Below are 26994 nucleotides of genomic sequence, written 5' to 3'. Positions count from 1 at the left end.
GCATCTACAGCACATTTCACTGCATGGATGTTTACGAAACCTGCATGATTTTAGGGGGCCAGCTCCTGTCCGCAATTCTTTTTGGTTCATGGAAACTCCATTTTGATTATTTTGTTTCTGAAAAAGTGAAAAAAAGGAGGGGGTCAAATGAAGTCATAACAAGCATTTGCAATGCAGTAGGTCTCGCATTCACGCGAGTTTGAGATATTTGCATTGTAAATGACAATGCCTTTTATTCATGTTTTGGGGTTTAAAACATGAACAAAAAGGCATTGTCATTTACAAAACTAATAGCTTAAACTCTCGCAAATGCAAGACTTATTTGTGGTATCTGCTCCAGCTTGCTACTCAGCCAGTGGATGTGTGTGGAATATTAGTATGAGTGTATGATGTCATAGAGTGTTGTATGCGTGGGTGAATGTCAGTTGAGAGTAGGGCTGAGCAGCAAGGAGGCTGCTCCTGTTGGGATTCATGAATCTACCTTACTTCTACCTAATAAACTACATATAAGATACAACCTGTACCCGGTCATTCTTCCGTTACGACACTGGAGACGATCTGAAGAACATACATCTGTATTCTCAGGACTAAAAACTAAGCAACTACAAGGTATGATCTTGTAACTACTTATGAACCTTTAAAGCATTCTGGCACCCTACAAACCCCAATAGTGACCTCCCACCGGTCGCCTTCAACTACTACGTGCCAGTATCTGCAACCTGCCTGAGTGGGTTCCTCTTATTTATGCGCAAGGAACCTGTCTCTACTCTTTACTGCTACCCTGGAGCACTGTCCAGCGGCCTGTTGGATTATCAGCCACAACCTGCTTTACTGCTGCCTTCCGGTTTCTTTCTACTGCCTGCAACTACGAGATTCGAGGGTTGTTCCTGTAATGCCATATACGCCGAGCTGTCCTCAGTAACCAGTCTTGTCAAGCCCAGTGTAAGCCTGCTACCGTGGAGAATAAACCTTCTACTGTGGAGAAAAACCTTGTTTCAACCATGTCTATCGCGCAATAACTACACTCCACGCTGTTACTTGAAGCGTAAAAGGCCATTTATTAGGACAAGGTTGCAATCATTTAGGCTTATTAACAGTACATCAATGCATGAAATATACATTTCCATCCCATACCCACGCATTCTCCATTCTGCCTTTCCAAAACCATCTCACCTGTTTGACTCTTCACCCATTCACTCGATAACCTATCTTCCTTTCCCCATTCTCACCTTCACTTGCCCTCCAAGCATCCTCTGTTGACTTTGCCTTTATTGCTCATTGCCTCCCATGCCCCACTATCAGTCACCTGTGTACCGTTTTCCCCCCACCCGAGGGGTGGATCTGCCCGTATGTGACTCCCCACCCCTCCAAAGTACCGTACAGCCACTTCTCTGCAACCTGCCCTAAACTGGCACCCCAACCCTCAAAACACCCCCGGTCCTCCCTAAAACCTGCAGGGTGGGCGGGTGGACAAAATTAAAAACACCCTCCCGGTGGTGCTGAGGTGTCAGGAAGAGGCCGGAACTTCCTCTCCTGACACCTTATATGCCCTCCCCACATCCCACCCCTTCCTTTAGCCCCTGTAGTCCCGCCCTCCACCTTGTACTTCCGTATTGCACGAAAACCCCGGGGGAAGACTGGTCTGCGACCTTCGCTTCCCCCGGGGGCCGCACTCTGTCAGTTCTGTCCTGCGGTGCTGGCAACTGAAGTCTGCGCCTACGCATTCATTAACAGGGACATTCTCGCAAATATTTGAGGTGACAGACCATAGCTGACTTAGGAACACAAATTGTGAGTACTTCTTATATTTTGCATATTGCCCTTTATGTTCCACCGTAAGGGGGTTAATCTGCTGCCATTCATTTTTAAATTGGCACGAGCTACTACTCTGAAAAACACAGACTGTGGAGCCTGTCGTGACCTGACAGTGCGGGCGACGGACAGTAGGGCGTTAGGACCCTGTGGGTCCTCAGGCAGAGTGACCAGGTCACCGGACACCAGATCCGGTGACGACACAGGAAAGGGGACAGATGATGACCAGGAGATGGACGGGGACGGATGTGCTGACCGGCAGCTGCACTGGGTGCTAACTCGTAATAATAAGCGATGCAAATAAAGAAATGTGAGACCAACCTGAGTCCTGTGTTTGGTGTACCTCCGGCGCACGACCACAACATGACAACTGGCGACGAGGAGAAACGGATCGACGCGTGGATCGACGTGTGTCCACCCTGGATGCGCCGCAAGTGACATGGTAGACGGGAAGAGCGACGCGGGAGCCCACCAGACAGCGACTGTAAAAAAGCTGCAGCAGATTGCGGTAAGCGCTAAGAACAAGCGCGGGCCTTTGAAAGAAGGCGCGAGATCCCGCGAGAGCGTTGGAGAGTCTCGGCGGCCATGTTAGAAGGAGGCGAGCTGAGCCAATGGGCAGTGAGAACAGCGGCGGCGGCCATCTTAAGAACAGGCAAGGCGATTAGGACGGCGAAATTGCGTGAAAAAAAGCGGCGGCCATCTTAGATAAGGAAAGAAAGCTAGACAATAATGGAGTGGCAATTTTAAGGCCAAATAACATCGAAAAAGAAAGAAATGAGAAAAGAAGTTGAAATAAATAAAAAGAAGGCAGAAATAAGGAGAATAAAGGGGCATATCAAGGACAAGAAAGGACAAAGACGACAAAAGTGACATCTTGAAGGGGACATTCAAGAAAAGGTCATAGAAAAAAGGAGAGCAGCAATTTCAAAGCCAGGCAAAGGGCAAAGAAGAAGAAGAGCATAAGAGAAGGTGAATTAAGGAGAACGCGAGCAAGAAGAAAAGGTAGGAAGAAAAAGAAGATAAAGAAGAAAAGGAAGATAAGCACGGAAAAGGTCTGAAAAGGGAGACAAAGGAAATAAAGGTCGTGATTGAAGAATAAAGGATAAATAACGGGCAAAAGAGCGCACAAGTGGAAAAAGAGCAATAAGGCAAAGGAAGATGATGGTGCAATAGAAAAGAGATTACCAGAGAATAACAAAAGGACAAATAGAGAAAGAGAAAGAAGGAAACAACATATACACATACAAAGAAAGAAGAACAAGAGAGTGGAAGAAGCAAGAGAAGGCTAAATAAAAGACAGAAAAGAGACACAACAAAGAAAAGAAAGGAAAAGAAAAGGAAAGAAAGCAGAACAACAAAGAGAAATAAAAGGACAAAGATCACACGAGGACAAAAAAGAAAGAGCAAAGGAGAAGTTACAAGGCAATAAAGAAAAGAAGGAAGAAGAAAGAGGAGTAAAATAACGAGGAAAGAAGGGACCAAAGAAAGAGGAAAGAGAAAAGGAGAACATAAAAGAAAAAGAGAACGAAAGGAGACACAAAGACAACGAAAAAGAGACACAAGAGAAAAAGACAAGGAGAGCCTAGAAAACGCTAAAAGAAAAGGAGAATAACAGAAGAAAAGGAAGATAAAAGGACACAAAAGAGACACAAGAGAAAAGGACAAGGAGAGCCTAGAAAAGGCAAAGACAACGAAAAAGAGACACAAGAGAAAAAGACAAGGAGAGCCTAGAAAAGGCTAAAAGAAAAGGAGAATAACAGAAGAAGAAGAAGGAAAAAGGACACAAAAGGGATACAAGAGAAAAGGACAAGGAGAGCCTAGAAAAGGCAAAGACAACGAAAAAGAGACACAAGAGAAAAAGACAAGGAGAGCCTAGAAAAGGCTAAAAGAAAAGGAGAATAACAGAAGAAAAGGAAGAAAAAGAACACAAAAGGGACACAAGAGAAAAGGACAAGGAGAGCCTAGAAAGAAAATGTGTAAAAAGGAGCAACACGAAAAGACATACCGCAGGAGAAAGAGCAGCAAAGAGAAAGGACAAAGACATGCAATGAGCAGAGCGGACAAGCGCCACCAAGGAAATGAAGGCAAGCGGCACCGCAGGGCCAGGACCAAAGGTGTTGAGACAGAAAGAATATTGACAATAAGACAACAAGCTCTCCAAAGACTGGCGGTGACGAAAGTGAAAGGATCGATGATAACGGCTGCCTTCGACCAACAACGAATAACAAGCAACAGATAGCATTTCAAGGACAGGGAAGGCGGAAAAGGAAGAAATGGCAGCGACCCCTGCAACGACATGGAAGGTAGAAGACAGAGGACAAGGAAGCGATGGAGACAGTAGATTCACGAAGGACATGCAGTAAACAACAGAGACTAATTGAAGAAATGTAGAATAACAAGTACTCTCTCTCTCTCTCTCTCTCTCTCTCTCTCTCTCTCTCTCTTTCTCTCTCTCTCTCTCTTTCTCTCGTTCGTTCACCTCCATCAATGTAACTGTGAATGAGGACTATGGTAAATGTGTCACGAACATTTGTTTGCAACAAGGGGGGAGATGTCGTGACCTGACAGTGCGGGCGACGGACAGTAGGGCGTTAGGACCCCGTGGGTCCTCAGGCAGAGTGACCAGGTCACCGGACACCAGATCCGGTGACGACACAGGAAAGGGGACAGATGATGACCAGGAGATGGACGGGGACGGATGTGCTGACCGGCAGCTGCACTGGGTGCTAACTCGTAATAATAAGCGATGCAAATAAAGAAATGTGAGACCAACCTGAGTCCTGTGTTTGGTGTACCTCCGGCGCACGACCACAACATGACAGAGCCCTACCTGTGCCTTCTGCTCTTACCATTACCACTTTGCAACTTTCAAAGACAGTGCGAGACACCTCCGTGCCACGAGCACTTGTTGCTTGGATTCCCCTTGGTGACGATTCTTTTCAGTGCCATCTAAGCCTTCTGCAACTTTGGGTGCATCTTTCCGCCGTGAGCCATTTGGTTCACCGTCAAATACGTGCCGCCATTTTAAATTTGCACATTACTTCATTTCATCAAGCTCCCTGCATTTTACGTCTTGTGCCAACCACGATGTCATTGGCGTCTGGAAAGTTTATTGAAGTCAAATCTAGCATACCACTTAGTCTGTGTTGTGCTTTATTCCGATGCATCGATTTTATTCAAGGTTTTCACAGCGCTTCATTGGATCTTCCGCAGGTACTGTTTTACTTTGTACTATCAGCCGACTGACTCCTCACATGGATTATGTCTACTTTGGGAATTTTCAACATCAGTGCCATCTAGTGGTTATTTTTCATCCTTCCACCTCAATAAGGAAAATATATGTCCATGCGTTTTAAAGACAGTAAATGCAGATCTTCTTATCCATTAATTCAACTTCTCTTCGTGAAATTCAACTCCCTCTGAAGTTCATTTCAATACCTCTACGTTTATTTTTAACATATGTATTCAATTATATATTTTTTGGCAGTCATATTTTTAAATAAGTACTATGTTATCTGTACAGTTACATTCAAAATAAATACTTTGTGATATAATTATTACAGTCGTTTTTACATTATTATATTTATTTCACAGCACATTGAATTTAATGAATGAGATTCTTCACATGATTTTCTTTTCACTACAATTTTGCATGCACTTTAACTGTTGCACATATTTCATTCCTTCGTGTGGTCTTACTCCACATCCCTTTTCATAATTTCAATGACTTAGTGCATCTGTTTTAATAGCCTACTGGTTGTATACCTTATCTTACAGTGATGTCTTCTTAATTTCTTGTGCTGGATCTTCATAGGTACTATTTTAGTATTATTACAACTTTAATGGATTTAAAATATCCCTTATGGAATTCTTTATTTAGATCTATGAGCAATTTTGCTAACATGTTATGTGATTTCCTGATCACTTATGCTGTTATATGTTACGGTGCAATATTGTGCCATTTATATTTGACTTGTCAGGTCATTTACAGCGTTATGCATTATGATACGATACTTTCCTATGTTACGTGACTGGTCAGGTCACATATGTGCATTACAGTATGTTTGTTTCTGTTACGTGACTCTTCTGGTCACCAATACTTTTATCATTTTGGAATGTTACTTTGCCTTGTTTCGTGACTTGTCAGGTCACTTACACTGTTATATATTTTGTTATCTTACTTTTCATGTGTCTTATCCTCCTGTATATAGATTTGTCACTTTCTTTGTTCTTACGAACATTAGTGTCTTACTACATTGCATTACCTTACGTTACATTGCTTTACTGTGCCTACTTTTGGGCATATGTTATATATGTATTGTGTTGTAATAGCTTATGTTTCTTATTTCTTGAATGTTATTACTTATTCATGTTCTTGGGTTGTATGACACTTTGTACTTCTTCTTACATGGTACTTGTATGTTGATTTTTCATTGTGTCACATTATTACTCTCTTGCGTATTCTAAATACTAATAGTTTTCCTTTCAGATCTCTCATATATTTTGAGAGCGATGTTCTTGCCTTTACCTGCAGTGTCTGTTTTCTTTTGCTGTTTCTTCTTGCCATCTTCAGTCTAGTCTGGCCAACTGACATGTTTGGCGGTGAATTGGAGTGTCAATTCTTTATGCTATGCAAGTTTTGTCACTATTGCTATTCTATTGTTGTCCTTCTGTACTTTGTTAGTATCTCTTGTTAGCATTTCCTACTTTTCTTCTTCTTTTGCTTTTCCTTCACTTTATTCTTTGTCGTTCTATTAAAGGGGGAAGATATGTGTGTGTTATTTGGTTATTCCTGTTATTCGTTGTCGAGGTACTCATTGTCCTCTTCTTTATTTTAGTGTTTATGTTTTGATTGTTAGTCTGCATATTAATTCCTTTGTTTTATTGCACAATTCTCTGTCATAATATTTGCAATTTGTTCTCATTTAGTTATTTAATTATTGATTTTCTGACTGCTTGCTTCTTTCTTGTAATGTCGGTACTATGCTTATCCCTTGCATTTTCAATTTTTGTGTTTTTATTAAAGGGGCAAGAAGTGTGGTATCTGCTCCAGCTTGCTGCTCAGCCAGTGGATGTGTGTGGAATATTAGTATGAGTGTATGATGTCATACAGTGTATTTTATGCGTGGGTGAATGTTAGTTGAGAGTAGGGCTCAGCAGCAAGGAGGCTGCTCCTGTTGGGGTTCGTGTATCTATCTTACTTCTACCTAATAAACTACATATAAGATACCACCTGGATCCGATCATTCTTCCATTATGACATTATTGCATTGCAATAAAGGGCCTTCTGACCGCTTGTTAGATTGTAAATATTAGAGGAAGAGACTAGCCTGCCACGTCTTCAAAGTAGTGATAAATAGTGCAGTGAAGAAGAGGTGATAATGTTGTAAATTATACAGACACAAAGTGTGAAGCGAGAGTTACATATGATCCGAGCTATAAACACTAACAAAGCTCTCCAACACCTCTCGCTCTATGATTATACTGTCACAGCTGAGGAGGAAAAGCAGGAGGGGGCAATTTTCTGCCCTCTCCGTGATTTGAGTTGGCATTGTGACATTGTGTAATGTCATTGCTATTTTTCACCTAACAAAAAATACTCCAGCTGTAGTAGGGCCCTGGCATCCTCTCCTGGTGCATGGTGGGCTGTGCTTTATTGCAGGCATGGAAGGAGGGAGGGATGGTCTCGGCTACAGCTCTGGCCTCATGCAGTGCCCCTGCTACTACTACTGAATGAGAGGTGCTGAGGCGGTGGCATTGGTGGTGGTGGTATTCGTATTGGTGGTGGTGGTATTGGTGATGGTGGTGGTGGTAGTGATATTGGTAGTGGTATTGGTGGTATTGGTGGGGCTGGTATTGGTTGTGCTGGTGGTATTGGTGGTGGTGGTATTGGTGGTGGTGGTGGCATTGGTGGTATTGGTGGTGGCAAAATTGGTATAGGTGTTGGTGGTATATGTTCTGGTGGTATTGATGGTGGTGGTACTGGTATTAGTGGTAGTGGTATTGGCGGTGGCGGAATTGGTATTGGGGTGGTGGTATTGGTGGTAGTATTGGTATTAGTGCTGGTATTGGTGGTGGGGGTACTGATATTGGTAATGGTGGTGGTGGTATTGGTGGTGGTGGTGGTACTGGTGGTAGGGTATTGGTGGTGATGGTATTGGCGGTGGTGGTGATATTGGTATTGGTGGTGGTTGTGGTGGTATTGGTGCTGGTGGTGGTATTGGGGTGGTGGCATTGGTGGTGGTATTGGTGGTGGTGGTATTAGACGTGGTGGTATTGGTGGTAGTGATATTGGTGATGGTGGTGATATTGGTGGTGGAGGTATTAGTGGTGTTATTGGTGATGGTATTGTTGGTGGTGGTATTAATGGTATTGGTGGTGGTATTGGTATTGGTGGTGGTAATATTGGTGGTGATGGTATTAGTGGTGGTATTGGTGGTGGTGATATTGGTATTGGTGGTGGTGGTATTGGTATTAGCGTTGGTGATGGTGGTGGTATTCGTGGCAGTTGTATTGGTGGTGGTGGTGGTATTGGTGGTGGTGATATTTGTGGTGGTGGTGATATTGGTGGTATTGGTGGCGGTGATGGAGGTATTAGTGGTGGTATTGTTGGTGGTATTGGTGGTATTGGTGGTGGTGGTATTGGTATTGGTGGTGGCGGTATTGGAGATGGTGGCATTGGCAGTGGTATTGGCGGTGGTGGTATTGGTGGTTTTGGTATTGGTGGCTGTGAGAATGGGGGTGGTGGTGGGATTGGTGGTGGAGATATTGATGGTGGTGGTGGTATTGGTGGTGGTGGTATGTATAGTTGTGGTATTGGTGGTGGTGATATTGGTGGTGGTGGTATTGATGGTGGTGGTGGTATTGGTGGTGATGGTGGTATTGGTGGTGGTATTGGTGGTGTTGGTGGTATTGGTGGTTGTATTTGTGGTGATGATATGGGGGGTGATATTGGTGGTGGTACTGGTGGTGGTATTAGTGGTGATGGTATTGGTGGTGGTGGTATTTGTGGTGGTATTCCTGGTTGATCATATTTGTGGCGGTTGTATTGGTGGTGGTGGTATTTGTGGTGGTATTCCTGGTTGATCATATTTGTGGTGGTTGTATTGGTGGTGGTGGTATTGGTATTTGTGGTATTGGTTTCAGTGGTGGTGGAATGTGGTGGTATTGATTGTAGTATTGGTGGTGGTGGGTTTGGTGGTATTGGTGGTGGTCGTGGTATTGGTGGTATTTGTGGTGGTGGTAGTGGTATTAGTGGTGGTGTTAGGGGTTGTGATGGTGGTATTGGTGGTGGTGGTGGTGGTATTGGTGGGGGTGGTGATATGCGAAGTGGTATTTGTGTGCTGGTGGTATTGATGGTGATTGTAATATTGGTGGTGGTGGTGGTATTGGTGGTGGTGGTAGTGGTATTGGTGCTGGTATTGGTGAAGGTGGTGGTATTTCTGGTGGTGGTATTGGTGGTGATGGTGGTGGTAGTATTGGTGGTGCTGGTATTAGTATTCGTGGTATTGGTGGTGGTGGTGTTATTTTGTTAATAAAACAGTCTTTTGGAAACAACCCGTCAGGTGGCTTTAGTATAGATGACATGTAACACAGATGTGCTTTTGTCAGCTTCAGCCCATTAGCACAGGATTATGTTCTACCTCTAATTCACGTACCTTAATTTGCTAATCATTTCTAAATCCATTTTACTTGGAGGGGGAGTTGAAACAGACACTAAATAATGCACTCCCCACATATCAGGAATTACCACGGGCACACCTATCCCCCATGTATTCCTATGGGAGGGCAGGCCAGCTCACAACACGCACTTTACACTGGGCCACAATGCTAAAGTGCCCAAAGGCCTAAAATCACTGCTACCATGACAGAGTCTTAAGGCAAAAAGTTTAGGGGTGAACCTGCCAAAAAGGCCCAGGTCCAACACAGTCTATGGAGCCAAGGTATGTTTTACATTTATTGTAATGAGACTAACGCTCACGTTGGCATTGTTGCTGCAGGTTGCGTGAGCCTCGTGCTTTAAAGGTGAGAGAGCGCGGGGGTCGCGCTGGTGAGCCAGAGGCCCAGTTCAATGTTTAAATGCGGGCCTGGGCTGACGGCGGTGATTTCAAAGTGCGGGGCTCGCGCTTGTATGTGTGAGGCCCCCGAAGCGATATTTGAATGTCAATGTGGGGGAACGAGAGACCCGAAATAAAAATAGATTCAGAAGCAATTTAAATAGGGAAAGCGATTAGATAAGATGGGATCTTATTAAATAAACCCATAAGAAATAGGGACGGCAAAAGTGTTGAACTAAATACAATATGGATAAATACAGTAAAAGTCTAACAATTTACATCTGGAAGCCCCAAGGGGCTATAGCTGAGAAAGTAATAATCTATTATATAACAGGAGCATAATGAAATCCACATAAGAGCCTGTGGAGGAGTGAAAGGGAGAGGGATACAGCGGCCAGTCGGAGCACACACAGCGTGGATATATGATCTTCTCCATATCGCTGTATTGAGGCTCATCAGGGCGGAGCTAGGACGGAGACGGAGCCTGCTTCGGCTCCCGGTCCGCGCGCTGTGCGGCGGGCGATTGTGGCGGCCCTACCTGCAGCACCGACTCCACGGAGCAGCCGAGTGCGGCGGAGCTCCCAGGGCACCAGCTGCCGGTACCTTTGGCTTCCCGGGGGTCCGTGGGGGCTCCCACGAGTGGACTTTGAGGCCGGGCAGTGAGGACAAGATGGCGGCCGGCGAGCTCCGGTGAGCCTCGGCGAGGAGCTGCTGCCGGGCGGTCGTGGCGTTGCTGCTGAGATAAGAAGGGGGCACTGGGACGACGAGGATACCGGCGGTAAGCCCCGGAGAGGGAGCGGAGGTGCGGTGCCTGGTAGCAGCGTCGTGGTAACAGACTCCCTCTGCCTGACCTTAAAATGGCGGCCGCGGTGATTCCGCGAAACGCTGTGGCGACCTGAGGGCCTCTCCTTGCTTCTCCCCTACCGGCGCATGAGTCATTGGGTGCCCTGTGGGTGGCCATAGGGTGAGGTCGGATGAGTGATGCCCCGATGAGCACTCCCAAGTGAAACGAAGTTCTGCAGGGTGCTAATGGGCCTCCCCCCGTCCCCTCCCCCCATTGCTGGCTTTGGATGCATCAGTTTAAGTAGCAAGAGTTGAGGCGTGATCAGAGGGGTGCGGTGAGCGAGCCCGATAACTGCTGAAGCACAACAGGAGGGCGGGAAGACTCTCTTTCTGCAGCGCAGCAAGTCCTCTGCTAATAGACCTCTTTAGTCTCTGTCTGGTCTCTCATGGACACAAGCTTGCCCTTCAAATCGGGGGAGAGCTGGGAGCAGACCTGGGAGCAGGTGAGCGCCTCGTCGCCACGCACAACGCGCACCAGCGCGCACTGTCTTCCAGATTTCATATTCCCTCCTACTGAGCTGTATAAAGTGAGCTAGCAGTCTGTCTTCTAGATGTGTCCTCTTCACAGCCAATGCTTCCTGCAACAACTGGACAGCTCTGCGGGCTTCTGCGAGAAATGCATTCTTCCATCATAATCGCCATCCGCTTAACTCTTCAACTGTGTGGTTCTTAGTTTTAACACTTGTACAGCTGCGCAGCAATTAGTGCCAGCTGCACCGTTTAGGCCTTTTACAGCTGCGCAGCAAGTAGTGCCAGCTGCACCGTTTAGGCCTCTTACAGCTGTGCAGCAAGTAGTGCCAGCTGCATCGTTTAGGCCTTTTTCTGCAGCTGCGCTGCAAGTAGTGCCAGCTGTACCGTTTTCGGCATTTTACAGTTACGCAGCAAGCAGTGCCAGCGGCATCGCTTAGGCTCTTTTTACAGTTGCGCAGCAAGTAGTGCCAGCTGCAACGTTTAGGCATGTTACAATTGCGCAGCAAGTAGCGCCAGCTGCTTCGCTTAGGCCCCTTCTTTACAGCTACGCAGCAAGTAGTGCGCACACTAGATGCACAGCAAATAATACCAGCTGCATTGTTTAGACCTTTTCACAAGTGCACATCCAGTAGTGCCTGCTGCACCTATTAAGTAACTTTCTCCATTTGATCAGTTCAAACTGAGGCATGACTCCTGCGGCATTAGAGGTGGTCTGAAGATGACGAGGTTGCTGTGCACTTTCTAGACATTGTTAATCAACTTGTGATCCACCTTATGCTCTTTGCCCTAACGTCAGTGTCTCATAGAAGCTTCAGGTCATATAGTAGTCTGGTGAGAACTTGGGCTTACATGGCGGCTGGTACCAAATTTGGTTCTAACAGCAGGCTGGGACTAAGTTCAGTGTACTCTAATCGATCTCTGGGTGGTCATTTTTACTCTGTTCTACTTTGTCTGTATCTGCTCTGTGATGGGTCCCTACTATCTGCAATTATGTCCCCTGTAACTTTTATCTAGTGCCAGGTGGCACCTCATACTCCTAGATGAAGGGCCCAACAATCTCCCACCGCACTTCCCTGACTGTACATTAATTCGGTTTTCTAACCATAAACGCCTGGATTATGCGCCCCCGTTTTGCCCTTTTATTTCTCCTCACCACCGCTTTCCCAATAACACCCCTCTCATCCCTCCCCCACCCTTCCTCGCCTCATCCACACAACATGGCCACCTCCCGAGTTAAGTCTGGAGCCAATTGCTACAAAATCATTTTTCCTCCCAATCAATCTAAAGCTTCAATAAAACGACTGAAGCATAACACTATTGAACGTTTCCCGGACTCCCTTTTCGTTGATCAATTTTACAATGGTTGTCTTGGGAGGCTCAAAAACGATCTCATTTTCTTCACTCGCGACACCCTCTCTTGGTCCAACAGTTTTTACAATTCCCTCAACGTCTCCGCCTCCTCCTCTATCCCCTATGGGAAACAACTAAAAATCTCCCCCTCTGAGTGTTTCAATGGCTACCTCACCATCTCACTCTATAACAACGGTACTGTCATGATCCAAGGCAAAGACACCTGCCTCTCGCTCTTTGACCACCTCTTCCCCTCCTTACTCCCCTCCTCTGCAATCGGGCTTCCCCCTGTCTCTCCGTCCAGCTCCACCCATTTCTCCCTTTCTCCCCCGCCGACCCCACCCCACTCGAACTGGCTGCACTCTCGAGTAGCACAGGTCGGTCCTCTTCCCTCTCCGCCCCAACTTACCTCATCTCCTATTCCTCCCCCTCACAGCATGTCCCCTCTCACATTACCTCAGCCTTACCATTAGCTAATACGCTCCTCGTACCATCCGCACTATCGCAATACTCAAATCTCTTTTCCTCCCCCATACTTCTCCCTATCACCCCCCTTCTTAGTTCACCTCTCCTCCAACCCTCTCCCCCGATGAATTTTCCCCATGCTTCCCTTTTCCCTCCTTCCATCCCTCCTCTCCACCCCTTCATCCCTTCGCCTTTCATCCCGTTTGCGCCACATTCCCACTGCTTCTCTCCCCTCCCTCCTACTCCTCCAGTACTGCTGCACTACCCCCTTTCCTCTCCCAGTAACCCCTCCCATCTCCCTCCCTCGGACCCAGCAGGACTATTTCCCTTCCACAACTTCCCTCTCTTTCAATCCCCCTCACTCTGCCAGATGACCGTTCCCACATCGCCGCCTCCCCTACTGTCAGGACCTCCACAACTACTGCACCTCGCTTCCTCCCTAACTTCCTACATACCCTTAACGCTACCCAGGCCTCCCCCCTCCTACTCCCCTACCGCCGTGTTCCGCACCTTTCTCCCTCTAAACTTGTCCTTAACTCCTCTCCCTCTTGCGACACCAACAATGACAACTCTCCTTTAACGCCCAATGCACTTACTCCACCTGTGAACCCCACACCCCAACTTACCTCCTGTCCCCCCACCTCTCCCCAACTCACCTCCTGTCCCCCCACCTCTCCACAACTTACCTCCTGTCCCCCCACCTCGTCCTGCCTTCCTCCACCAATACCACCACCTCATGTCTCAATCGAGCCACCCAACCTTCCGTGCTCTGCCTCATTCTCACTGGAAAATACGCTAGGCTCTCTGATCACCTCCATTTCCCAGCTTACAGCTGCCATTTCACTTTTATGCTCTAAGATCTCCACCCAACCATGCACCTCTACTCCCTCTCAACCTCCCATGAGATGCACCTTGCCCCTTCACCCCAATACAGCCAAGTCCAACCTCTCATCCGCAAACGTCTTGAACTCACACAAGCCCTTGAACACCACCCTCCTGCCACAAACATACCCTAGCAACCCCACTATCTACACTATTCCGACCATCACCTCTGTCAGAACAAAGCATCCTCCTAAACCCTCCCGAGCACCCCCACATAAGTACAATATCCCAATCACCCTTCAGAGCCCAAGTGCCCCCGTCACCAATACAGTCGTGACAGAGCTGCGCTGTATGCTTCACAACTGCAGATCTGCAGTAAAACACAAACTTGAAATCTCCGATACCATCACCCTTCACAATCTTGACTTGCTCTTCATCACTGAGACCTGGTTCAAAGATACCTCTCACTCTATTTTTGATCTCCTAGTACCTACAGGATACTCCATACTTAGTAATGACAGAACTGACAACACGGGGGGATGTGTGGCAGTCATCTTTAGAAAAGCCCTCCAACTTAAGGCTTCTCCAAGCAGTTCCTCCCTCACCTTTGAATGCCTTTCTCTTGAGCTTCAATTGAAACACCGTCCATCACTCAGATTCCATATCATTTACCGCCCGCCTCGTAGTGGCCCTTCATTTATAGAGGATCTCATGGACTTCATCAGCGACCAATATACACAAAGTGACAATCAGACCTTCGTGGGTGACTTTAATCTCCACTGGGGCGTTTCGCAAGACTCCTCTGCGAACTCTCTGGCCACCTTCCTTTCTACAAACGATCTTATCCAACACTGCATTGAACCAACCCACTCTAAGGGTGCAATCCTGGACCTTGTTATTTCTAAAGCAGGCATGCTTTCTACCTCTTCCCCATTCCATGTTGATTGGTCTGACCACCACCTCATCCCATTCTCTCTTCAACTCTCACACTCTATAACTCTTGGCCAACCCAAGAGGGCCATCTCCTGGTTCCGTGATGCCAAAAATATTGATGTTGGTCCCCTCTGTGAATCAGCCTTGCTATCACTTCCAAGGCTAGACCCAAACATAGCTGTTGACGATCTCACCTCCCAATGCCTCACAGTTCTTGCAGCTGAAATTAATAACGTCGCTCCACTCAAAAGCAAAAGGATAAGGCCCACTCCCTCAGCACCTTGGTTCAACAAATCCCTTTATGAGGAAAGGAAGCAGCTAAGATTCCTGGAGAAGCAATGGAGACAAGTGCCCTCCACAGACAATTTAGCCATGCTTCGCACAGCAAGATCCAGGTAACACAAGCATATCTTCTTGAGAAAGCGGCGCACTTCAAAACCCTCCTTGACTCCGCCAAAAATAGACCTAAAAAACTATTCGAGCTCGTCAAGTCTCCGAGCTGCTCTCCCCATTCTTCCGAGGTGGAGGATCCTACTAAGAGAGCAGCCGATTTCGCTATTTTCTTCGATGAAAAAGTGAAATCACTTGTGGATCAGGTCGCGCATCCTACACCTCCAGAGGAGCGCAAATCCTTAGCTATCTGGCAGAGCTTTGACCCCATATCTGAAGATGCCCTTCTCAAGTGCATACGCGAAACAAAGCCCTCCAACCACTCTCTTGACCCTATCCCCAGTGCCATTGCCTTGGACTTCTATACCCATTCTCTTTCCTATTGGGCCACTCTGATCAACCTCTCTCTCTGGCAAGGCTCCCTTCCTGTCCCCTTCAAAACTGGGCAGGTCACCCCTCTGCTTAAAAAGCCCACTGCTGATGCGAAGGACCTCAACAACTTCCGCCCCATCACTAACATTCCCTTCCTTGCGAAGATCACAGAAAGATGTGTAGCAAAACAACTCTCTCGTCATATCAAGGACAATGATCTTCTTGACAAGTGTCAGTCTGGCTTCATGCAAAACTGCAGCACTGAAACAGCCCTACTGCAAGTGGTTGATGACGCGCTGAGGATACTCGATTCGGGGGGGTCCTGTCTTCTAATTCTCCTGGACCTTTCTGCAGCCTTTGACACTGTCAATCACAACACCCTCCTCAACATCCTTCAACAGAGAATGGGCATGGAGGGCACTGTGCTTAAATGGTTTGCATCCTTCCTCTCTGACAGATCCCAAATGATCAAAATTGCGAACAGTCTTTCTTCTCCTGTGGCGGTAGGTCAGGGTGTTCCTCAAGGCTCTATACTTGCACCCACTTTGTTCAATCTCTACTTAGAACCACTGGGAAACCTCCTAAGCAAATCCGGGATTCACTACCATCTCTATGCAGACGACACTCAACTCTACCTCAAGGTTGCCTCCACCCATGATCTCTCCTTCCTAAGCTCTACTCTGGACTCCATCCAAAACTGGATGTCAACTCATCAACTGATTCTGAATCCTTCCAAAACTGAATTCCTCCTCTTCTCCTCCTCACTCTCTCCCCCCCGGTTCAATCATGGATGGATCAGCTGAATCTACTCAACACTAAACCCATCATTGTCGACAGCGCAAAATCTCTTGGAGTTATTCTAGACAAAAAACTCAATCTAACCCCCCACATCAATTCGATTGCAAAATCTGCTCGTTACCAACTGCGCCTTCTTTGGGGAATCAGACGCTTCTTCCCGGAACAGGACCTTATAACCCTAGTGCAATCGCTGGTCCTCTCCAGATTAGACTACTGCAATTCTCTTCTTACTGGCCTCCCCAAATCCCACCTGTCCCCACTTAAGTCTGTTTTCCATTCAGCAGCTCGCTTCATTTATGGGGCCAAAAGAAGCGATCATATCACACCGATGTTATCCACCCTTCGCTGGCTCCCCTTCGAGGCTAGAGCTATCTACAAGACCGCCTGTATCACTCACAAAGCCTTGCACTCCTCCTCTCCTCGCTACCTGGCGAATAAACTGAAACTCTCTGGAGGCTCTAGACCCTCACGCAATGCGGAGAATCTTCTACTTGAACCTCCCACTTTCAAGAAGGAAAGAACAATGGCCCAATCCTTTTCAGGCAACGCAGTGAGAATCTGGAACTCACTCCCGCCTCAGCTCCGGACCACTGCCTCCTCCCAGGCTTTCAAAAGGGACCTCAAAGTTCTCCTCCTCCAGAGACACCTCCAAAAGTGATTCACGTCCTCTTGGTATTTGGAGGAAGACGTCCCACTACTGTTATTTTCCATGCCCATGGAAGTGCCTTCCCAGGGTATTCCTGGGGTTGGAGTGTCTGACTCTTTGGAGTTTTTTCCATGTACCGGTGTCTGGTGCCCTTGTGTAACATGCACACACCACTTTGCCCTTGTATCACACGGTTTGCTACCTCTCACTTATCTTTGATACTTGCACAAGTGCCACCTTGCCTACATAACGCTTGTTCGTGTGCCTGAGTGTCAAGCACCTTTTGCAGTATTACACCTAAAATGATACTTTGTTCTCTCTTGTAACTGCACACTTGTCACTTTTTTCTTCCTGTGCACTTTTTACTACCTCGTGTATTTTTGGCTGCTCACAACTTTCACTACCCCATGTATGCTGTTTGCTCACAACTGTCTCTATTACCTTTACTACCTCATGTATTTTTGGTTGCTCACAATTTTTACTACCTCATGTATTCTGTTTGCTCACAATTGTCATTATTATCTTTACTACAGCATGTATTTTTGGTTGCTCACAATTTTTAATACCTCATGTATATTGTTTGATCACAAATGTCACTATTATTTTTGTAACGTAACGTATGCTATTGTAATGTTTCTCATTATGTTCCATTTCTGTTCCTTTTGTGAAGCGCTCTGACACCTTCGGGTAAAGTCCGCGCTATATAAAACTGCATAAATAAATAAATAAATAAAATAATCAACCCGTAGGTCGCAGTAATAATAGATTAAACAAGTATTTTAAAAGAGTAAAATAAAGGTGACTTATCTTGTGAGCAGCAGCAACAAAAGAAGGAAGATGGCTACCTATTGTTGTGCTTTATACATGATCCGAATGTTTTAAACGTTCTGAATTCTTTTAATTGTTGCTGCTCTGTAAGCTGGCAATAAAAGGAGCTTGCATAATATTGGCATCCGTGTCATGCCATAAAATCCAGATCGCAGATCAAAGGAACAATGAAACAGGAACTTGACGTGGATTTGTAAACCCCAACTCAGCCACAGATTTTTGAATCCTGAATTTTTTTAAACATTCACAGAGCAAATTGTACATGATGCAGTATTGAGTACTCAGTGTACGCATGGGTGTGCTCAGGGCACAGCTAGCTTGGGTAGGATAGGTGCATGACCTGACTGAAGGCCAGGATCTTGGCCTAGAGGCTGCTGTGTAGTTATGCATAGATTATTTGTGCAGGTGCTAGCGCATTGCCAGTGTGTGGCCAAGCTCTGGTCAGGAGAGCGATATGCAAAAGCCATGCATAGATTATATGCCTTTGCTAAGCAGCCTTTCCCCTTTATCTAAGCTGTGCACAGATATCTAGTTGGGACATTCCCATTGGAGCCTAGCATCAGTATTTAATGTACTTCATACTATAACTACAGCAGCTTTCTTTTTAGAACTTTGTGAGGAAATCTGTTTGCAGACAGTTATTACACTATTAGTGTCTGTATTTTAATCATGTGAGTTACCCCATTTATTTTATGGAAGGATATCTAAGACTAGAGACTGCAACTACAGCATATGAACCCTATATGGACATCTGGTAATTGACAAGAGTATTGCAGGGGTTCATCTGTGTCTACTATTTTCGGATATTTACTACTTGTTAGTGGAACTGAAATGGCCTTTCTTCTGTCAGTAATCTCTGTCAGGACATCTAGGGCCAGATTTAGAGTTGAGTGGGTGTAAACCATCTACCACAGACAACAAGTGACCCATCCACCCGATTTAGAGTGCATAGATGACTACCGATGATTGGAACTGTATCCGCTTTTTCTCTCTTTATAATCTGTGGGAACATCTAGTTGCTGACGGCATGCTTTAGTCTCCAGCCATCTCTATAAGTATATTTATTCGGTAACATTTTGACATTTCTTCTCGGTATAATCTCTGCAAGGTCACCTATTTGCTGAATGTCATTGACACATAAGGATTTGTATCCCTGCCCTTCAAGACTGGATTTATTTCACTTCCAGTCATGGCCCAGGGGCGGATTGGCAATAATGTCAAGATTTTCCAAAATTGGCACCAGCTGCCCTCCACCGTTGGAAACGATGCAGTGCCTCCAACTCTAAATAGAAGGAGGAATTGCGAAATTGGAGGGAGGGACTTCTGCCATCTTTTGTCATATGCCCTACAGCTACCAAACACAGAGCACACTCACCTCATGTTTTCATATGCATCTTGTCTGGAGAAAAAAAGCCTGTTTCAAAGTGCAATGCATGCCAGTGCCTTTAAACTTGGCATATTATGCATATTTACAATATTCTGGCGGGGAGGGGAGGGCATTTGAGGTAGTGTTATACTTGCTGCTCAGCCTGTGTGTCTCTGGAGTGGAATTTTGGAGTGAGAGCTGGTTGTGGAATGTTGGATGAGAGAGAGTGTCAGTTGGAGGAAGGGCTGAGCAGCAGGGAGGCTGCTCCTGTTGGGGCTCTCTTATTGTAACATCTTATCTTAAAATAAATCATTTAAAGAAACTACATGGAATGGACCTACTTCTTTACAACAGGTAGGCAGGGTTGGATTGGGATAAGAAAAAATCGGCCCGGTACACCAAAAAAAAAAAGTGGCCCACATTTACCTATTGCCTTTCAGCAAAACGCTGCTTCAGCAAAGTTTTATGAAAAGAAAGGGTGTGGGGGGGGGGGTTGGTACATGTTTTATTAACTTCACTTAGATTTTTTTTAAATGCACAGATTAGTTAACACTGCTGAGCCACACAAGAATGCAAGTGAGACCACTTCTGCTCAGGCCCCCTGCCCCTGCTCTATCAGCATACAATAATGGGCCAGCCCAGCAAGAGAAAGGGGGTGATACCTCAGCCCATCTGCCTCTAGAAAGGCCACTCAGGCACCCGCTGGGCCTCTGGTGGCAACCTAACAGCACAGACAGCCAACAGGCTCCCCAAAAAAGCAGCCCACTGCTAGAATTCGGCTACCAGTCCTCCGGCCCTTTCCCGAGTGCCCACATTAGCAATCCGACCCTGGCGGTAGGTGTTTCAGTCACACCATACGAATGCTACCATATGAATGCTACTGACGTATCTTTATGAAGCAACTCTAGCAAAGAAGGTAACCTGAATAAACAGCAAAGTGAAAGGTGTTCCAGGCATTGCAGGAGATGGCACATTTGTGGCTTTGCTTACTCTTAACTGTGCATCTGAAACCCTTTATGAACAGCAGTTAAGGAAAAGAAAACTATAATGTATTGCTGCAATCTTTTTATAGTAGGTTCTGACATTGAACAATGAAATCTAGCACCATATAAGTTTAAGCTTCCTAATTTTGCTTTGCTTTGCTTTTTTTGTGTTGATGTTATTGTTGTTCTTGCAATGCAGAGCCAAGCATAATTTCCTTTTCTCTTGATGTACCGTTTTCCACAGCGCTTTTTATTCCAAACAAACTGCATCAGGCGGCTGTTCCCCTCTTGATGAACAAAGACTGTGAGGCCTACTACGGCAGTGTCATCTTTGACTCCATGATCTGCGCTGGAGGTGCAGGCTCTTCATCATGTTCGGTGTGTATAGCCCAGGCTATGTTGTGTCTCACACCTATAGACTTCCCTTTAGATCTTTGTGGAAGGAGGCCTCTCTCCACTAAATTCTGCTGCTGGATTCCTGGCTGCAAATTACAAGGCAGCATACACGAGGAGACTTCCAACATGTTGAAATTGAACATTGGTACTTAATCATGGTTTTAGAAGGACATCTGGTGATACACACCCATACGCCCTACACTGCAGGCGTGATTTTGATGTTGTGTGGAAAGTCATCCGACTGACTCTCGAAGGCTTTCCACCCGACATCGAGGGTTTCCCTCTGACTGCTGTTTTACAATGAAGGCAGTCAGAGAGAAACCCATGAGGGGATTCTAAAGCCCTTCGGAAGGGGAGTGGAATTGTATTCACATGAATGACGGCTGATCCAGCTTTGGCTCTGCTGTTGGGATTGCAATGTCGGTTTCTGATAGCCTTTCTATGTCGGCCTTTCTGACATGGAAAGGCTGTCAGAAAGTGACTTTGGGGACCCCTAGCAGGGTCTCCTCCTCCCCTGGCCCTCCATTATGGGGCCTATGTTGCCTCCCAAAACATCCCTGCACCGTGTAGCAGGCACCGTGAGGTTTGCAAACATCCATCATCCAATGGCAACTGGTGCTGTGGGCCTTTTTCGCCGGCTACACAAGCTGCCATTGGGAAATGGATGTTTTCGACCACCCACAGTGCCGTTACATCCAAATTGTTCGGTCGGGTGATTCCAATCTGCATCGATGTCGTCCACCCGACATCGTAATTATGCCTCATGTCTCAGGAAATCTGCAGGGCCCTCCCCCCAACGTACAGTACAGCTGAAAGTGCATGCATGACAAATTGGGGAAAAAACCCGGGGACTACTGTTACAATTAAATGAAAGATACGTAGACCAGAGATATATATTAGGATCACAGCTTTATTCTTCAGATAGGATCCACGTTATGCCTCATACTGTGCTTCATACAATGCCCCACCAGGAGCTGCCTCCTTGCTGCTCAGCCCTTCCACACCAACTAATTCCTTCTTCCACTCAAACACTCTCAACATTCTGATGACATCACATAGACTGAGCAGCAAGGCAAAGGGCAACAACAGAGAGGATGCATTAATCACTTACTGGATTATATAACAACTACCTAAACTATGGTGAGGGGTTAGGGGGACATGGGTCCTACCATCTTGGCACCCTAGAACACCAGGATCATCTGTTGTCCTCTATGTGGTGTGTAAATGAATTTTGGTGACAAATGACTCCCAGGCGTTCTCCTTGTGCCAGCATGGGGGTGCTTGTAATCATGTAAAGGTACCCCAAGAATTACTGTGAGGCCTGCTGTATTGGCACCTTTCCAAGCACTTCCTACGATTTCCTCACACTGGTGTGTAATCACCGTATTACCAGTAGTACGAAGATAGGTAACACAAGGATTGCTCATTCCCTATGGCTACAGATGTATTGCTTCTAGCTCTACTTTCCAAGCTTTCAGAATTACATTACTACCCCTTTTATTATGGGTACGAGACTCATGCATCAGCTGCTGTGTTCGGATCTGGAGAAGTTGGTACATCGCTCATGGTTAAAAAGATCTATATCATTGATAACTTGTTAATAATGTATTATAAAGAAGACAAGCAGGTAAAGACATCATGAAGACAGGCAGCCTGATTCCCTTCCTCGCCCGTGTTTAGAAGGGTACTTTATTTTTTGGGGCCATTCTCTTTTTGACTGCAAGCTGCATTGCTGTTGCATTGCTTTTGGTCCTCACTAGTTTTCCTCTTTGGAAACTAGTGGAAAACCCAATGTGTTTGACCGCTAGGTAAACTGACAGGAGATGTTCCTATTGTAGATCCTGATTTTGGACTTGCTGGTATTAATAAGTAAACCTACCGGAAGCCTTTAAATAGCAAAAGTAGACACTGCAAGAGCAGTCTTAAGGGGATCCTTTAGATCTCTTAGGTCTAGCACATCCACTACGATCAACCATGGGTGGGTTGTCAACATTGCTGCCTTTGTTGTTCATCTCAGAAGCAGGACAGGGGGTGGGATGCCAAGTTTGAACAAAAGGAGGCTGCCAAAGCGACTGGAGGAGCATGCCTGGCGTGGAGCAGCAAAGAATGGGCAGTACACAGGCAAGACATAGAAAAGGTCAGCGAGAGAGTGGAAAAAGGAAGAGTAGTAATGCTTGGCAAGAGATGGGACATGAAGCAGGTTTCCAGGAGACAGCAGTGGTACATAAAGAAAGGGGTCATTGAAATGTCCTTCTTGTCGTAAAATAGGAGAATGTAGGAACGAGAAGGAGTCGTGATCATCGCCGCAGTACCAGGAGCAGGAAAATGTAAAGGAGCTGTAGGCAGTCTATTTCAACGCAGGGGCATTCAGACTCAGTACTTTGAAGCATTGCAGCACAACCCCTTGTAACCAGCCGGAAGCTAGAAGCACTCTGTCTAGCACAGTGTCACTCTCTACCCAAATGAGACACGGGAGCCGAGGAGGTAAGGTGGACACGTCTTTATTGTTACGTGCATACCTCCTAACTGCCTTCTCTCTCCTACTTCCTTTTCCTTCCTCCGCCCCTTCCCTTCCTGCCTGCCCTGTCGCAGACAGAGGTCAGGCAGTGACATCACAACATCTCCCCCTTTTGTATAAAGTCTTACTGTATCTCAGATGACTTCGATGAGGCGTTCTGGCCGTCGAGTTTGACGTCTTGGTCTCTCAGATGGTTCCGAGATGCGTCGGTGATGTGAGTGGTGATCATGCCTAGCTGGGCTGGACTGACTGCGGTCGCTGCTTCTGCTTTGGCTTTCGGAATCCGTAGGCGATTCCCAAGTGTGACGATCGTCAGGTTCTTGTGGACTGTACTTTTTGAAATGCGACACATTTCGTGTGATTCTCTTGTGATCACCTTGCGCCGTGATCATGGTTCCTTTCCGGCGGCTGACTTTTAAGGGATGGGCAAGGTAGCGACTGTCTGCTTTTGTTCCTGGATCCCGTCGGACTACCACCCAGTCTCCTTCTCGGATGTCGGTGTGCTTGGCATGTCTGCGCTGATCAGCGTACGTTTTCATTTTTAGTTTCTTCTCCTGATCGATGTTGACTAATGTTTCATGATCAATGTTCGGAGGTCTGGACTGACTCGCACTGCTTAGAGTGGGCAGTTGAGTGCGTGGAATCCTTCCTAGCATGAGAGTAGCTGGACATTGGTCTGTAGTATTGTGAGGCGTGGTGCGGTAGGCTCTTAACACTTCATTCAGTGCTTGTTGGATGTCTCTGTGGGCCAGTTCCGCTTGTTGTACAGCTTTCTTCAATGTGCCCATGAATCTTTCCACCATGCCGTTTGCTTGAGGCCAGAGTGGTGTGATCTTTTGGTGTTTGAAGTCTGAATGCTTGGCAAAGTCTGCGAATTCATGGCCATTGAATGGGGGTCCATTGTCTGACTTGACACGTAGTGGGATACCCCATGCCGCAAATACCTCGTCCAGTATTGGAATTACTGCAGTGGCCTTGGTGGATGATATGAGATGTGCAAATGCAAACCGGGAGTATTCGTCCATGATGACGAGGGTGTACTGGCTTGACTTCAGGGGTCCAAAGAAGTCTACGGCAACTTGTTGCCACACTCCCTCAGGCAATTCCGACATCTGTAGTGGAGCTGGTAGTTCGTCTCGGCTTACCAGTTGACATGATATGCAGTCCTTGAGGGAGGCTTCCACCATCTGGTCTAATGTCGGGAACCAGAAGCGTTCCCGTAGCGCTTTCTTGGTGGCACTTATCCCTCGGTGGCCCTCATGGGCAAGGTTGATCACACCTTGTCTCAGTCTTTGGGGAATGACAATCCTCCCCCCTCTCAAAATCAGACCGTCAGAGCTGATGGACAGTTCGTCGTGGACGTGTTTGAAGGCTAGAAGTTCACGAGACTGAGTACTGTGGTCTTCCGTTACGTGACGCCAGGAGTTGGCGCGAATGCGTTCAGTCACACTCTGGATGGTTGGGTCTTGGATGGAAGCTTCTAGAATGGCTGCGAGCGGTACTGTGGGAGGACACGCCGCATCAATGACAAAATGTAGGTATTCTTCCGCAACCGATTGCGGTGCAGCGGTGGTGACTACGGGGTGACGGGACATATAGTCGGCTGGGTTCTCCGACTTCCCAGGCTTGTGGACAATGGTGTAGATGTAGTCTTGAAGACGGAGACCCCATCGCTCGATACGTGGAGGCATCTTGGCCTTGGGATTGCCGAAGATGGTGAGGAGGGCTTGGTGGTCTGTGACGATGGTGAAATGTTTACCGTAAACAAAGAGATGGAAGTGTTCACATGCCCAGACCACTGCCAGGCTTTCTTTCTCAGGTTGGGAGTACCGGGTCTCAGTATCAGAGAGACTGCGGCTGGCATAGGCGATGATGTGGCGTTGGTCAGAGTCCTCTGTGTACTGGGCAAGAATGGCACCAAGGCCTACCGGGCTGGCGTCCACAGTGAGCTCTGTACGTTTCTTTGCATCAAAGTAAGCCAGGTTGATCGCAGAACTGACAGCCTTTTTGATCTTTAGGCACGAGTGGTGGCATGCGTCCGTCCATTCAAATGGCTGCCCTTGGCGGGTGAGGTCTCGCAGGGGGTGACTGAGTGTGGCAAAGTCCTGAATGTACCGGGCACAGTAGCTTGCCATGCCAAGGAATGAACGAAGGTCGCTCACGTCCTGTGGTGTTGGTGTGTCCGCCAGTGCAGAGACTTTCTCAGGGTCTGGAGTCATGCCGTCCTTGGAGAATATGTGTCCGTAGAACTTGAGGTTTGATTTGTGAAATTCACATTTAGCTGAGTTCAGCGTCAGGTTTGCATTGAGTAAGGCATGGCACACTCTGTCGAGGGCAGTGTCATGTTCGGTTTGATCCTTGCCATACACCAGTAGATCATCACTGTAATTGAAGGAGTTAGGTATCCCTTGAATTACGCGCCTGATGGTCTCTTGGAAGATTTCGGCGGCAGATGATATGCCGAAGTTGAGGCGTTTGTAGCGGAAGAGTCCTTGGTGAGTGGTAAACGTGGTGATGTAACGGGATTTTTCATGAAGTTCAAGCTGGTGGTAGCCCTTATTGAGGTCCAGCTTCGAGAAGATGGTGGCTCCATTGAGGCGGGCAATCATGTCACTGATGTGTGGGCCAGGGTGACGTTCCCGTTCGATTGCTACATTGGCCGCACGCATGTCCACGCACAGGCGCACTTTGTTGTTTTGACCCTTTTTGGGGACTACCACTACCGGTGATATCCACGGAGTAGGGCCAGAGGTGCGTTCAATGATGTCCGTTCTGAGTAATTCTTGCAGTTCTTCGTCTACTGCTTGTTGCAGGTGAAACGGTACTTTCCTATGGTGTTGTGCCACTGGCGTTACCCGTTCATCTATGTGTAGTTTGACTTTGAAGTGATTCCGTTTTCCAAGTCCTTTGAATAAGTTTGGGAACTTGGCCACGATGTCCGGGGCATCCTCGGTCATGTAGAGGAGTTCCACCAGTTTAAGTCGTTCCACTGTTGGCAAGCTGAGTAGGCAGTCGGCTACATCAGGTCCCTCCACTACGTGAATGTAGGCTGGAATCGCTCGGTCCCTGAATGATAGGGTTGTGTGAAAACGACCAAGACATGGCAGTGGTTTCCGGGACATCCATGTGAATATTCTCACTGCTGCCGGTTCTAGCGCTGGTCGTGGTTTCATGCTTTGGTATTCTAGGGCGCAGATGTAGTTCAGCGAGGCGCCTGAGTCTAGGACAAACTTGGCTGGATGATCGCCTATCCGGATGTCCAGCTTTGGGTACTTCCGTAGGCGGTCCGGGTCCGAGACCATACAGATGTACTCATCACTGTCTTGGGACACCGGTGTATGTGTCACTGAGTCACGGGATGTTGACCTTGATCGTCGTGACCGACGTGATCTGAGCGAGTGGTCGCTGGATCGGGAGGAGCTAGTCGAGCGTCTTTCCCGCTCCCTTACTGCTCGTGCATGATGACGTGCTGAAGATCGAGGCTGTGACGAACGGCGTCCTGAGCGCGGTGAACTTTGTCTTGATGACCTAGACTGGCAAACGTTTTCGAAGTGATTGTCCCTGCCACAGCGGTGGCAGCGCTGCCCCATAGCCGGACATTGGCCGGAGTGTGGATAGTCTTGTCCGCACCTGTAGCAGGCTGACGCAGATTTGTTGGGTTTGGTATGTCGTGCTTCTCGAGATCTTCTCTGAGATGACATGTGGTATGATGACTTGCTCGATTTTCGGTGATCAGACTTGTGTTTTGGATCTTTATGAGCATGGAGCCTGAATGCTTGTTCCTTCTTGTCTGCTTTGTTTGTTTCCATTTTCTTGGCGTGATCTTCTGCCTGATCGTTTATGCGCGTCATTTCCTCGATTTCCGCCAAGGAGTAGTGTTTTTTTAGTAGACGCCGCCGTAGGGACTCAGACTGGCATCCTTCAATTATGCGAAGCCGTAGGGC

The 26994-nt window shown here is 46.9% G+C and overlaps 1 protein-coding gene across 1 annotated transcript in view; it reads left to right on the top strand.

Moving 5' to 3' along the window:
- Positions 1 to 26994, top strand: part of LOC144755692 (chymotrypsinogen B-like) — a 90987-nt gene that overhangs the window by 60613 nt on the left and 3380 nt on the right. Inside the window, exon 6 of the mRNA XM_078644870.1 lies at positions 20381 to 20514. Coding sequence (XP_078500996.1) covers positions 20381 to 20514 — 134 coding nt within the window. The remainder of the gene's footprint in view (positions 1 to 20380; positions 20515 to 26994) is intronic.

The sequence above is a fragment of the Lissotriton helveticus genome, chromosome 5_1, assembly GCF_964261635.1.
Source record: "Lissotriton helveticus chromosome 5_1, aLisHel1.1, whole genome shotgun sequence".
NCBI classification, from domain to species: domain Eukaryota; kingdom Metazoa; phylum Chordata; class Amphibia; order Caudata; family Salamandridae; genus Lissotriton; species Lissotriton helveticus.
Note: the sequence above shows the minus strand (reverse complement) of the source record. Positions and strands in the feature narration are given on the sequence as shown.